This window comes from Micromys minutus (genome assembly GCF_963924665.1).
Source record: "Micromys minutus genome assembly, chromosome: 2".
Taxonomy (NCBI): Eukaryota; Metazoa; Chordata; class Mammalia; order Rodentia; family Muridae; genus Micromys; species Micromys minutus.
Genome location: NC_137971.1, coordinates 74,927,053 through 74,941,372, shown reverse-complemented (window position 1 = coordinate 74,941,372; position 14,320 = coordinate 74,927,053). Strand labels below are relative to the sequence as shown.

At 45.8% G+C, this 14,320-nt stretch overlaps 1 protein-coding gene across 2 annotated transcripts in view; it reads right to left on the bottom strand.

The window, feature by feature from the left end:
• Window positions 1-14,320, bottom strand: part of COG7 (component of oligomeric golgi complex 7) — a 57,799-nt gene that overhangs the window by 40,690 nt on the left and 2,789 nt on the right. For both annotated transcript variants that reach the window (XM_080913292.1, XM_080913293.1), the window contains exons 2-6: window positions 13,256-13,404; window positions 12,908-13,024; window positions 7,426-7,594; window positions 1,667-1,749; window positions 624-746 (exon numbers count right to left, since the gene is read on the bottom strand). In XM_080913292.1, the coding sequence (XP_080769418.1) occupies window positions 624-746; window positions 1,667-1,749; window positions 7,426-7,594; window positions 12,908-13,024; window positions 13,256-13,404 (641 nt within the window). The remainder of the gene's footprint in view (window positions 1-623; window positions 747-1,666; window positions 1,750-7,425; window positions 7,595-12,907; window positions 13,025-13,255; window positions 13,405-14,320) is intronic.

The window sequence follows — 14,320 nt, the reverse complement described above, 5'->3', positions numbered from 1 at the left end:
TAACCCCGCGCAAGGGGTTCTCCCCAGCTACAGTAGAGTTCACTCCAGCCGGTGGCAGGTGATTACCTAAGGAGTCATGACTATCTGTGAAAATAAGCCACCAGCCCTGACCCACCAGCACTCCCAAGTAAGATGGGCTTTTCCCCTCCCTGAAGAGCTGTGTGCCTCTGACATCATACAGGGAAGGGTGGCTCATACCCTATGGCTACAAACGCCTGTGGACTGAGAGAGGAAGTGATGGGAGGTTCCCACTCAAAACCTAGGCCTCACTCCACCCAGCTCAGAGGGCACCTCTAAAGTGAGACTTTTCTTCCAGCTCTGAGTGAGAACAAGAGAACTTGACCTGAACTCTCAGATGAAAACAGTCTGCCCTCTCCACCACCTGACTGGGGGCCTCTGGCTTTCAGCGGCACCAGGGGCCCCCAGCCGAACACTGGGGACACCGTCTCCTTAGATTCTATTTAAGATAAGAGGAGAGTGATAAGAAGAGTTTCCTTGGAGACCTACAAGGTTCGCTGACGTGGGCTTATAAGTCTGTGATTTAACCCCTTGGGTGACAACCACACTTAATCCAGAGTAGTCCCCATTCCCATGCTACTATGAGCTTTGTTCTCCAGCTGTACCTGTGTGGCCCACTGGGTTTGCTCGTGCCACGCCCCAAGCAAGGCATCGTAGAGGCCGGTGAGCTGCCGGTCCAGTGGTAGGTCAGTCTGACACAGCTCTTGCCAGGCTGCTAAAAGTTGAACCTGCGGAGGCACAGCAAAGGGGTATCTTACTAGGTACTCCAAAAGACGCTGGAAAACTGCCCCATGCCACCACAGAACGTCTTTCTGCCTACTGTCCAGAGCACATAAGTACCCCGATGAGACGCGGCCACTTGAGAAGGGGCAGAAAACAAACAGGCAAGACTTAGGCTCTTGCTCTGGTCAACATCTAACGCCTGAATCTGTCAGCCTCCAAGCAAAGCAGTCTCCTCTGACCCCACCCAAAGCGTGCCGCTGAGCTTCCGCAGAGCCCCCTGCACTCCCCTGAAGAACTTTTACAGTGGCCATAAGTGTGTGCTGATGCTTCATGCCCTGCACCGTATGATTTAAACACACGCAAGGGCCAGCAAGATGGCTCACTGCAGAACGAGTTCTCTGGAGCCCTGGCGACCCTGGAACCCACATAAAGGAGGAAGGAAAGCAGATTCTATGACACTGTCCTCTTACCCACACGTGCAGCATTGCCTGCTTGTGCCTGCACATATGCACCACACATAATAATCATAATAATAATCATAATAATCTAAAACAAACAAAAATGTGAATATTGTGCTTGAAGGAATTAAGGTTAGCCCAGCAAGCTGTAAGCTGGTAGTCTACTCCTTGAAAATATGAAATTCGTATAGCTTGCTGAGGGCAAAATGAAGCCTAAGACATGACTCTCCTTTAGAACTCGGAAAGAAAAACAAATTAAAACAATGTTTTTAAGTCTGTGAATGAATCCAGGCTGAAAACCCACCACCTTGTTCCAAGTGACAGCTAAAGGCATCTACTGAGTGGATCAAGAGCGCCCCCTACTGGCACTCAGTCAAAGAAAAATGACTAAAGAACAGAGTCAGAGTCTAACTTCACCTTTGCCCAGTGGCAGGGCCCTTCACACTCAGTCACTCGCAGCAGCTCACCTTGTGACACTTGTAGTAGTATGCAAGGAGCTGTGGCATCCTGTCGATCTCAGTGAACACCTTCACGAATACTTTAGATTGATCTAAAGAACACAAAATGTTCATATACTGTTACCAGCTTTCCCAGGGCCGCCAAGGCAAGCAACTCACCGATAAGTTCAGACATATGTCAGCCAGATCCAGAAATCTCTACTGAGATAACTGCTTTAATTCAAACAAGAGGATCATAAGCAAAAGAAATAAGGGCAGATTATAGCTACCAGACACTGCGTGCCTAAGCTTCTTAAAATAATGCACCATTAATACAGCTAAGATTAGCTAGGCATGGTGGGTGGCACATGCCTGGAATCCTAACACCCAGGAGGCTAAGACAGGAGGATGACAGCCTAGACTACATAACAGGATCCTGTCTCAAAAAGCAACATATCCGGAGACTAGAGGGATGGTTTGGAAGAGCACCAGCTGCTCTTGCAGAGGACCTCAGTTCAATTCCCAGCACCTACAGGGCAACTTGCAACCATTAGTATATAACTCTAGATCTAGAGGATCCAAAGCACAAACGTGCACCAGAGCAAGCAAACACCCATACACATAAAATAATAAATGTATTTTATTTTTGAAAAGCAACAGAAGGTCTGGGCAGGGGTGGCACATGCCTTTCATCCCAGCACTAGGCAGGTGGATCTCTGAGTTTGAGGTCAACTGGGTCCAGGGATACACAGAGAAAGCCTATCTAAAAACAAAGGCAACAGGAGAGTGTGCTGTGCACTGTGCGTGTGGCTGCTGGTGGACACCAGATGAGGGCAGGATGCACACCAAAGCTGGAGGCTCTGAGCCTCCGTCTCCTCCTTCCTACTGCTCTCCTGTACATCTCCTTCCCTTCCCTGGTCTGCTCCAAACATGAACCGTCACTGACAGTATATAAAATAAGTCATTTCATCCATCAGGCTCATTTTGGAGGTGAGGAAAGGCACTTCCGGCTTTAGTCAATGGCCCGACGGGAAACCGAGATGAGCTACCTGTGGTGCTGACTTTCCGTTGTTCTGATCCACAAAAACAGCCACTTAATCTGCCGCTGTGAGTGTTTGCATGGACGGAAGACAGAGAGCAAGCGAGCCGCCTGTCAGACGCCCGAGAACACAGTGTTGGCTGCTGCGGGCCTTGCTGCTTGTCATGATCTAGCGTGGCCTCCTGAGTCCTCACCAGTCACCTGCACTACTAGCTCCCCTCCACAGAGCCCACCACACTGCACTACTGCACCAGGCTCCTATGTAGCCACTCAATCTCTTCCCCACACGCCGAGAAGCTACACAAGGGCCGTGACATCCCCTGCCCCGTGTCACCGTTTCTTGCTAGATTAGCAAAACAGTTGCTGGAAGTGCACAGATCACTTAAGTAGCATGGCCAGGGGGGAGGGGAGCGGCAGGAGGACTGAGAATTCAAGGCCACTCAGGGCTGCACAGTGATGTAGCGAGGCTCTACCTCAAACAAACCAAAGGACAAACCAAAGAAGGGACGAATCAGGTCAGCTGGCCCCAAGAATGCTTAAACAGGAGAGACTGATTAAAGGTGCACAGCGAGAAGTGAAAACCAAGACGGGACTTCTGAAACGATAATAGGAAAGTACTCTGGGCCATAATAAGACAGCACATCAGATATCCTTGATGAAAATGGTAAATTCTTCCATGCAAACTACCAAAACTGAGTGAACCTCAAAGACATTCTAAGCTGGGCACATTGGATTGCTCCAAGTGTGAGACCAACCTGGTCTGCACAGCACGTTTCTGGCCAGACAGTGCTACATAGCAAAACCCTGTCTGGGAAAAAAAAAAAAAGCCAAAAAGAGAGGACAGAAGGAAGGGACTTGACCCTAAGCACAACAGAAAACTGTGTACACTTGAAATCACTCAGGAGGTAGAAACAGGAGAATCAGAAGTTCACAGTCAAGGCTGAAGAGATATCTCAGTGGTTAAGAGCACCGGCTACTCTTCCAGAGGACCCAGGTTCAATTTTCAGCACCCACACGGAAGCTCAAATCTGTGAATCCAGTTCCAGGGAATCTAACACCCTCACGCAGACATACATGCAAGCAAACAACACATGCACATAAAGAAAGAAAAAAAAAATGTTCAAGGTCGGGCCAGGAAGCTGGCTCATGGAGCAAAAGCACGTTTGATCCTCTGTTTTCACCTGAACCCAGGAGACAGAGACGAGAGTGTGGCTCCAGCCAGCTAGCCTAGAGCACGCAGAACAAAACAGGGAGACTGCCCAGCAAAGTAGAACAGACAGACTGTCAGAAGCTGTCCTCTAACTTCTACACACACAAAGTGCATGCCCACACACAGAAGTGCACACAGTCAAATTCAGCAGCCCATTAAAAGGATCATACCCTCGAAAAATTAATGTAACATAACGCAATTCAATGTCTACATTAACAAAACAAGGAGAGGCAAATGACCATCTCAACTGAAAAAGAAAAATATCAAATAAAACTCAACAACTTTTAAAAAAATACTTATTTTATTCTAATTTATGTGTGTCCGTCCACATGTATGTGGGTGCCTGTGTCTCAGGTCCCCTGGAGCTGAAGCTGCAGATGATTGTGAGCTGCCTAATAAGGGTCACCAGCTTTCTAAAATGAGAATAATTTTGGAACAAAATTTTAAAGGAAGGACTTTTTTTGAGTATTTGTGCCAGCTGTGGGGTTTGGGTTTTTTTGTTTGTTTGTTTGTTTGTTTGTTTGTTTTGTTTTGTGCTTTCCTATAATCAAGAGTTTCTGGGAAAGGGGATAACATTTGTAGTGTAAATAAAATATATCCAATTAAAAAAAGGAGTTTCTATTCCTCTTTTGTTTCAAATATATGTCACTTTATGATTCAATATAAACAGAATCCAAGTTCCAGGTCACTTCTCTTTGCCAGGAAAGGAGACATATGATTAAATATATTAATAATCTGTAGGCATGGGTTGCTAAAAAAAAATTCTCACTGAGAAATAAATACTCTAGAGCTGAGGGCTTTGCTTAGGACTGAACTCCAGCCCTTTGCAAAGCAACAATTCCTCTTAACCTCCAACTACAAACCCAACACTCTTTCAGGATAAAAACACTCGGTCATCTAGGAATAGAAGGAAACTGCCTCGTCATATCAAAGCCACCACTGACAAAAAGTTCAGCTGTAAAGATAAAGAACAGGGGCTGTAGACAAGGCTTGGCAGCTGAATGGATCTGTTGCCCCTGCGGAGGACTGACTGGGGTTTGGTTCCAGCACCCTGTGGTGGCCCACACCCATCCACAGTTACAGTTCAAGGGATGCAATGCCTTCTGACCTCTTTGGCACTGGCAATGTGCATGGTGCATGTACAAGCTGCAGGCAAACAAATACAAACACTCATCCATATAAAATAAGTAAACCTAAAAATACTTTGTGAAAGGCAAGGACCGAAACAAGTCTACTTTCCTTAGTTGTATCCAATGATACTGGAAGTCCTAATGAGGGCGGGTAAGGCAAGAAAAATGAAAAGAGTGAAATAGTCTGTGCAGACATGCTTCTGCATGTAAAAACCCCAGATTCCACAAGCACAACCCCTACCAAACCTAGTAAATTAAGCAAACATGTTTGTTTGGGTTTGTTCTTTCTGGTAGTGCTAGGCTAAGGTCAAGGCATTGTATACACTAGGTGAGAAGTCTATTGCTGAGTTACAACCCATGTGGAGCCCCAACTTTGACGTGGCTTCAGTAACAGACTAAGGGAGGCCCAACTTTCTTGGGCCCTGACCATGAAGCAGGAGGAGAGCATCTCAGGAGGGAGAGTGATGTCACTAGAGATGGGAGGTTAAGAGTACTTGGCTACCCAAGAAGCTTCGGTCCCAGCTTAATTACTAAAAGCACTCTCCCAGGGACAGGACGGAGCCCACTGGTAGAGGGCCTACCTGGCCTAAACAAGGACCTGGGTTCACTCCCCATCAATTTGGTGGTCACGTGGAGAGCAACCTCCCTCTCTTCAGCCTTCAAACAGAAAGCAAGCTTGCTGTTTGCAACCACATTGAAGAACTTAGGAAACACCATGCCAGAGTTGAGAGAGAGAGAGAGAGAGAGAGAGAGAGAGAGAGCAAGTCTGATCACATTTATACATGGAATCTCAACAGCTGAGCTTAAAGAAACAAAGGAAAGTGGGGGCTGCTGGGAAGGGGATGGGAAACAGAAGACCTCAGTTATGATAGCTAATAATAATGCATTATAGACTTGAGTAGATCATTAGTGTTCTTACCACAGAAACAAAAGGGACAACTGTGCATGATGGGCCTGATCCCTTGATCACAGTAATTATAGTGTGTATCAAACTAGCATGCCATACACTTTAAATACACACTTATTCTCTGTCTCTGTCTCTCTCTCTCTCTCTTTGGTGTTTCAAGATAATTTCTCTGTATAGCCTTGGCTGTCCTGGAACTCACTATATAGCCCAGGCTAGCCTCCAACTCACAGAGATCCAACTGCCTCTGCCTCCCAAGAGCTGGGATTAAAGGTGTGCACTGCCACTGCTGAGCTTACAAACTCTTTTTAAAAGCTAGAAAAGTTTTATTTAGCTCTCAATAATGTCCTTATTCAATTAAAATATATATATATGGTCAAACTGAATACATTGACATTTTATGATACTTATACATATGACAAGGGCTCATATGTGCAAATGTCTGTACATTCATGTTTATAGTTGTGTAGCTTATTAATATAACTCCCAAAAAAAACGCTAAAGGCTGATGTCAGCTTTACCTAAAGCAAACTGAAGAAACGGAACTCTCAATCCAGCCTCAGTGCGTCACAGAAACATGCCATCATTAATAGAACCAATGCTGCATCTAGGAAGCTAAGGGGAGATGTTTGCTGAACAGGAGAGAGAATGCAAAATATCACTGCGGATGGCTTCAAAGACAGAGAAAAGCAGGCTGAGGCCAGGCCCTCAAGTGTGCGGATGAAATGGCTTCGGAGGGCTTTGACGAGATAAGGTCAAGAGAACACGGAACTCACTTAACACGCACGCAGCAGCAGTGAACACAGGCCACAAACAGCTATGCAGATCAGCAAGCACTGCATGGTACCACACACATTTAGTCTCTGGGCTTGGGGGCCGAGGCAGCTGAATCACTATTAGCTAGAGACCAGCCTGGTCTATACATCAAGTTCCAGCCTAGCCACCGCTATAAAGCAGGATGCTGGTTCAAGGGGGAAGGGGGTGAGACAGCTTCACTGCTGCCCCTCCTTGATTGGATGATATTTTTGTGGATGAAGAGAAAAGTATGCTGAACTTTGAAAGGAGTCAGAGCGGGGCTGGGAGTGCAGTTTAGAAGTAAGGTGAATGCACAGAGCTCTGAGACCTGGTGCTGCAGGTCAGTGGCAGAGCTGCTGAATCAACAACAACAAAGCAAACAGTGGGGAGCAGCGGACTGTGATAAAGCAAGCGTAAGGTTAGCATGAAGCTTAGTGGCATTTGCCAGGCCTGGGTTCCATCCTCAGCATGGGGAGGTGGCGTGAGGAAAATGACAATGGTGAGACCTAGAGGCCATCTTCATGGTACCTGTTCCAACTATTCCGTGTATCAGGAAACTTTGTATAAAATGTTAACATATGGGAGCATCATCAGGTTATATTTATCTACAATCTACATAATTTAATCAGCAAGACGCTATTCTAAAGATTCATGAGTCAGGCCTTATATTTACACAGAGAGGTACTCACAGTTGAAACTTGCCACACTCACCCACAGACTGAGAGGTGAACGCTGCGACGATCTGGGGGCTGGCCAGGGCCTCCAGTCTGTTCTTCAGGGCCTCCAGGTGCACACATTTCTCTGAGTAGTCTGGAGTATCCACGAGCATCATCAAGCTGTTCTGCATACCAGTCAGCTTTGCAGAGATCACAGCTATGTCCTATAAAGAGACAAAACAGAAGATGCTTCTTTTAAAAGACCCTCCAGACCTCAAGTGGAAGTAGAGAAAACACACCAGAGGGCAACTCTTGGGCTAGCGAGACAGTTTGCAAACAAGCACAATGGTCTGACTCAGCCCTGCAGGACTCCACATGAGGGAAAGGAAGAAATGTCCCCTGACCGCCACAAGTGCTTGTGTGCGTGCACACAATTTAAAAAATAGGCTTCAGTTAAAAAAGTAATTCATAAAAATAAAAAAGTTACATACAAATTATACTTAACATTATTAGTACCAAAACAAACAAAAATTAATTGGGAAAGTACCAAAAATAGCTATTTTTGGTAAGGATACAAAATAATAAAATCTGTCTGGTATCATAACGCATAGTGTCTGGGGCTAAGGAAGTGACTCTGTGGTTAGGAGGGCTTGTTGCTCAGTAGAGGACCCGAGTTCAGATCCCACCACCCACAGTAGGAAGCTCACAACAACCTTGAGCTCCCGGTTTCTGACATAGTCTTCTGACCTCCACAACAACAAACACATCCATGCACACAAACACACATAGATACATAAGTAACAATGAAACAGTTTTAAATGTATATTATAAGGCAACTTAACAATGAAGTCAAGAGTCTTAAAAGTATTCACAGAATGGAAGTGAAGGTCAGCAGGTATAGCAGCTGCCATCAAAGCCGCCACCCAGAGTTTGACCTCTGGAACCTACCTTGGAAAAAGAGAACGGACTTCTGAAAGTAACCTGCAGCCCTCCATTTATGGATGCTACAGCATGTGCACAGGGGCACTCATTCACATATCATACATGTGTTCATGCATGTGCACATACACACAATAGTAAACAAAAGAAAATCACAGGGCTTTGACTCTGTGGTAGTGTTTTTCTAGCACATTCTAAGGCCACCATTAACACAAATAAGAAATCACATCCTTTAAACTGGTATTTTCTTCTCTACAAATCTGTCTTAAAGAAAGAGGCAGTGGTGCACACCTTTAAATCAGCACTAAAGAGGCAGAGGCAGGCGGAGCTCTGTGAGTCAGAGGCCAGCCTGCTCTACATAATAGTTACAAGCCAACTCGGGCTAAACACTGAGACCCTGTCTCAAAAACAAAAATAAACTAATGTAAAAATAGGAGGAACTCTGGTGTCTGGTGGTACATGTCCATTGTCCATAATGTAAGCAAGTAGAGGCAGAAGGATCAGTTCAAGGTCAGCCTGGGCTACATGAAACCTAGTCTGAAAGACAAAAAAAAAAAAAAAAAAAAAAAAAAAACTCAAAAAAAAATTTTAATATATTTATTTTATGTATGTGAGTACACTGTTGCTGTCCTCAGACGCACCAGAAGAGGGCATCAGATCTCATTACAGATGGTTGTGAGCCACCATGTGGTTGCTGGGAACTGAACTCAGGACCTCTGGAAGAGCAGCCAGTGCTCTTAACCACTGAGCTATCTCCCCAGCCCTCAAAAATGTTTATCATTAGTAATTAGGGAATTAGTAATTAGGGAAATGCAAATCAAAAGAACTCTGAGATTTCGTCTCACACCAGTCAGAACCACAAAGATCAACAAGACAAAGGACAACACATGCTGGAGGATGTGGGGGAAGTCTCCTTCACTGCTGGTGGGACTGCAGATGCTGCAGCCACCATGGAAATCAGTGTGCAGAATTCAAAGAGCTAAAACCAAGTCAACCATACAATCCATCATACCACTTGGCATAATGCCCCAAAGACTTCATATCCTACTCCACAGATACCTGCAAGCCATGTTTACTGCTGCTGCATTCCCAACAGCCAAAAAATGGACACAACCTAGATGCCCTTCAGTTTATGAATGGATGATGAAAATGTAGGCCGTAGAGAAAACTGAAATTGTGAGCTTTGCAGGTGAATGGATGGCACTAGAAAAGATGGTGTTGATGGGGCAACCCAGCCTCAGAAAGACACACCTTGCACCATCTCTCCTATTGGAAGTTCCTAGTGCTAAAGCCTCAGATGTGGGTACAGGTCCTGGAGTGGCACAGCCACACCCACTGGAAACAGCGAAAGTCATGGAGGCAGCACAGCTGTCTGACGGTCCTAGCAAAGGAGAGCCGAACGCTACGATCGCTCATTTCTGTCTCTCGAGCTGAGGTTCTGGTCTCTGCGTGCTGCATTCTTGGGAACTTTCTGCATTATGATTCATTTTTAGGTCTTTTCCTGAAAAAATTATGCCTGAGTCTTTTTAGAAAAGTCTTAAACTGACTCCCCTTCTGATTTTAGGGAAACCATTTTATCTGGGCCTATTTGGAAGTGATCCTTATGCCCTGGAGATCGTGACCAGCACGAATAAGCACTAAGATGCAGGAAATTTCTTTATGAGGCCACGATTCTAAGAATCTTCTTAGGGTATCCGCCCCTAAGCAAACTCAAACAGTATAATTGGTACAGGGGAAACAGAGATGACTGACAGATTCTGACTGGCCAGGAGAATCAGTAACACATTCTAAGCTTCTTTTTACAATACATGTAGAGCTCTCTGAATGTAGTTTAAAGATGGGAGGGCCACATAAGATACACCCCCAGAGGAGTAGAGCCCAGTGAATAAGAGAGTCTAAAATAACTTCTCCTGCTCTCTAGTGTAGGTGTTGAAAGGAAATGGTAAAGGAGTTAGCTATTAGAAGTTGCTAGAGATAGCTCAGTGGTTAGAACACAGACTGCTCTTCCAGAGGTCCTGAGTTCAATTCCCAGCAACCACATGGTAGCTCACAACCATCTGTAATGGAATACGATTCCCCCTTCTGGTGTGTCTGAAGACAGCTTCGGTGTACTCATATACATCAAATAAATCTTAAAAAAAAAAAAAAAAAAAAAAAAAAAGCCTGGTTCAGATATGTTCTGCTTTTCTGTAGGCCAGCCTAAAATCAGGTTGTCATACAATAAATGTGTTGGCTTTGGCAGAAACATTCTTTAGAGTCTATGAATTGAAGTTATAGGGCTAACAATAAAAATAAAATCTGTTCTGTACTTTCTAATCACGCTAAGTTGTAACCCCAGACATTTAATGAAAAATCAAACTCATATCCAGAGACAAAAACGACATAATGTGTCCTGTGAAATCTGTATAAATAAAGAGGCGACCTGATTGCCACTCAGTCAGAGCTACAAGAGTCCCCTAACCACGTCTGACATGGTCCTCCCCTGCTGACTCCTTATCTCCTCTTGGGCCACCATCAGGTCAGCCACCGGGGATCCCCAACACTGGAGTAACTGCAGGAAGCAGGAAAGTACAAAGGGAGCGCTGGGAGTGGGTGGGGAGGAGCAATAGAGAGGGAGATAGCAGAGTTCAAGTGAGCTGAAGGGGAAATCGGAAAACTGGGGCGCGTGTCTCTAGTTATGGAGGGGGAAGAAGATAGATAAAAGAGGAGAAAAAAAGCAGTCAAGATGTCTGAAAAGTTGTGTGTGTGTGTGTGTGTGTGTGTGTGTGTGTGTGTGTGTATGTAAAAAGAATGATTAAATGAAATCTTTTCATCTAGGCTAACAAGGCTCTCTCCAGAGCCATACTCCACCTAACAAAACCCCCAATACTAGGCAGAAAAAGCCCTCTTTTGAGTTGTTGGGCAGGGTTGTTGTCCAAGAGACAACATGATAGGTTACTGCTATTGCCCTTGGCTGCCCTCAGGTGGTGGAAGGTAAGCCCCTGTTACTGCAGACACCATACACTTCAGACACAGGGCCCAGAGCAAAAGGGACTTGTGTGCACAGATAAGCGCTGGAGAAACCAGGAAAGCTAAACACACAGCTGATCTCCCCAAAGGGAGAACATGCCTAGCCATTTCTCCCAGAATGCTGGGGGATATGTAGTTTACAACCTGGTAATCCTCTGCTACCTGTTGGGCCAGGCTCTGCCTGTGTTCCCCAGGATATTATGTTTGTTTATAATCGACTTCCCCCTAAAACTTGAAGCTGTACTTCTAGCCATGAAACGTATCCTTTTGAGAGATGTCATGTGTAATTTGCAGCAACCTAAGTGACTTCTGTGTTATCCAAGGGCCAGGTATTATGTCTGGCCCAGTCATTCTTCCTAGACCCTAGTCTTGAGCACTGTTTCTACGTCAAATCAATCCCATCTGACAGACGAGGCCACATGGCCTTTGTAAAGAGTTTCAGTGTAAACACATCTTAACCTGTGCTGTTCTGCCATGGCTGAGTTCATTGTTATCTGAATTGAATACCTTTTCCAAAGTTGTGCTGTTTTAAATATGGCTAAAGTAAAATGATCTGGGTCAGACTCTAGAAGTTTTGGTCCAGCACTAGTTGCCAAAATCAGGCTGATCTGAGTTTCATTCCTACCTGATCCATTTTGCCATACCTGCTGTAGACCTGCAGGGACCTTCCCTCAAGTATGGCCCTCATGGTGGTACTGACAAAACTATACATGTGCCTGTTTTACAGAGAGAAACCAAATTGATCAAGAGCTATAGTCTAAACATCTGTCCTAACGCCCACCAGTAACTGTAGCCCTTACCCCTCATCAAGGAGCCTTCTCTTTGCAACAGACAGAGACTGTTATGGAAAACCACAACCAACCAAAATATGAAGTTGTAGAGGCCGGCCTCAACTGACACCTGTACAACATAACTCCACCACCAGTGCTCTCCTTCAGCCTCTGGGGGAGCTAGACAAACACACAGTGCACAGGCATACATACAGGCAGCAAACAAATAAAAAACGTGCACATGAAATAAATAAATAACTTCTTTAACACAACAACCAAGGGGGAAAAAAAAAGGAAAGAGAGAGAGAGAGAGGCTCAATACTTGGAAGACTGCAGGGCCTGCCACAGCTACCGGGGAGTTTCAGAGAGAGAGACTGGAGTGAGAGGGGGTAAGTGGGACTCATGCCATGCATGTGCTGTTTGTGGACAAGGTGGAGGGACATCTGCAGGAACAGCTGGTACGTGTCCTCAGAAGAGAGGTTAGGGGTATGGGGAGTTGGGGTTGTAGTTTTGCTTTCTGAGAGTTCTCAACACCACATCACTTCACTGCATGCTTGCAAGTGGCTTTCAAAGCTATTACTGTTTTCCGCTTTGGCAGCCCCCGAGAAGTGCAGTGACTTGCCAAAGTCACACTCATCTTCTCTGTCTACACATCTGTCCTGGGCTTCAGTCAAGCAAAAGAGGCACACTTAAGAGGGTGCATGTGCTCAGGGCTGGCCTCCCCCATGACAGACAGATGCTTCTGCCTGCTGCTACTGACGCCAAACCCCAAGTTCCTCCCCAAATGCCTGGCACGGCGTGCCCTGTGAAGGGACGTACTTGCGTTTTGAAGGTCTCCTCGATATCAGCACTCAGTGTACTCCACTTGTCAGCCTCCTGAAGAGATTCTGCAGCCAGCTGCATCCTGGACTTCACCTGGTCAATCTCTACCAGGACCTGAAAGAGAGGCCACGTGCAGCTTTAGGCAAGAGTCCCTCTCCTCTACCCTCACTGACCTGAAACACTGTTTGGTGAGTGTTCTTTACCCTTCACCCCAACAACTGGCTGAGAAGATGTTAGGTGCAAAGGCGGCCTGAGTTCCGGGGAGAGTTCTGAGTTCTAAATCCCCCATGAGCCAGATCACCTACGGAACAGAAAGACCCACATCAAGGACAGACGCCAAAGTACCTGCATGGACTGGGAAGTGTCCTGCTCAAACCTTTTAATGTCCTCTTTAACCAGAATCATCTGTTGTTTCAGAAAAGACGCCTCCTGCTTCAGGGCCTCCACGTCGCGGAGCACTTTGGGCATGTTCTGAAGGGCCTGGAGACTTGTTTCTGCAGCAAAAATTCAAGAATGGCAATGTGTACACACAGTGGAGACTGGAGCTGGTACAGTGGGAGATCATCACACATGTGGGAACAGAAAGAGAACTTTCCCTATAACATTACCAATCACGCTGTGGGGAACGTGTGGCAAAGCTGCGATCAGCTAGGTGACCTCAGACAGACCATGTCCCACGGAGAATGATGAGGACACAGAGGGTGCATCAGAAAACAGCAACCCACATCAACTTGACCCAAGACCAACAAAAAGAATGAAGGACACAGGTGTAGTGGTATCGTGTGCCTGTAATCCCAAACCTTAAGAGGCTGAGGCAGGAGGCTTGCTGGGAAAAGTGTCAGTATCTTAGTCTATATAGGAAGTTCCAGGCCTGCCTATACTGCCTGTATTACAAAGAAAGACCTTGTCTCAAAAAAAAAAAAAAAAAAAAAAAAAAACAGCTCCAAGGGATCTGAAGCCCAATCCTGGCCTCTGTTTACACCTGATCATACATGCACACACACACACACAAATGTGTGCACACACAAATAAAAGAAAATAAATGTAAAACTCAAGAGCCATGGCTGTAGCTCCGAGGCAGTGCTCCGAGGCAGTGCCCAGTGCTCAGCAGCTGTAGCTCCAAGGCAGTGCATCTGTCAAGCAGTGTGCGGGTTTAGATCCCATCTGCTTGCCATGGTCTTTTCTTGTTTTCATAGTTTTATTTTGTTGAACTTTTTTGGGGGTGCTTTTCCTCCAATTCCAAGCTTCTTTGGAATATACCCAGATTTCCTAATTATAAAAAGCTTCTTGGCTCTCTTGCTCTTGTGCTCTTGCAGCCTTACTCTCCCACACCTACTCCTCCTCTTCCCTTCCCTTCCCCCTTCTCCCTCCACGCGCTCATGGCCGGCCTCTCTCTCTCTCTCTCTCTCT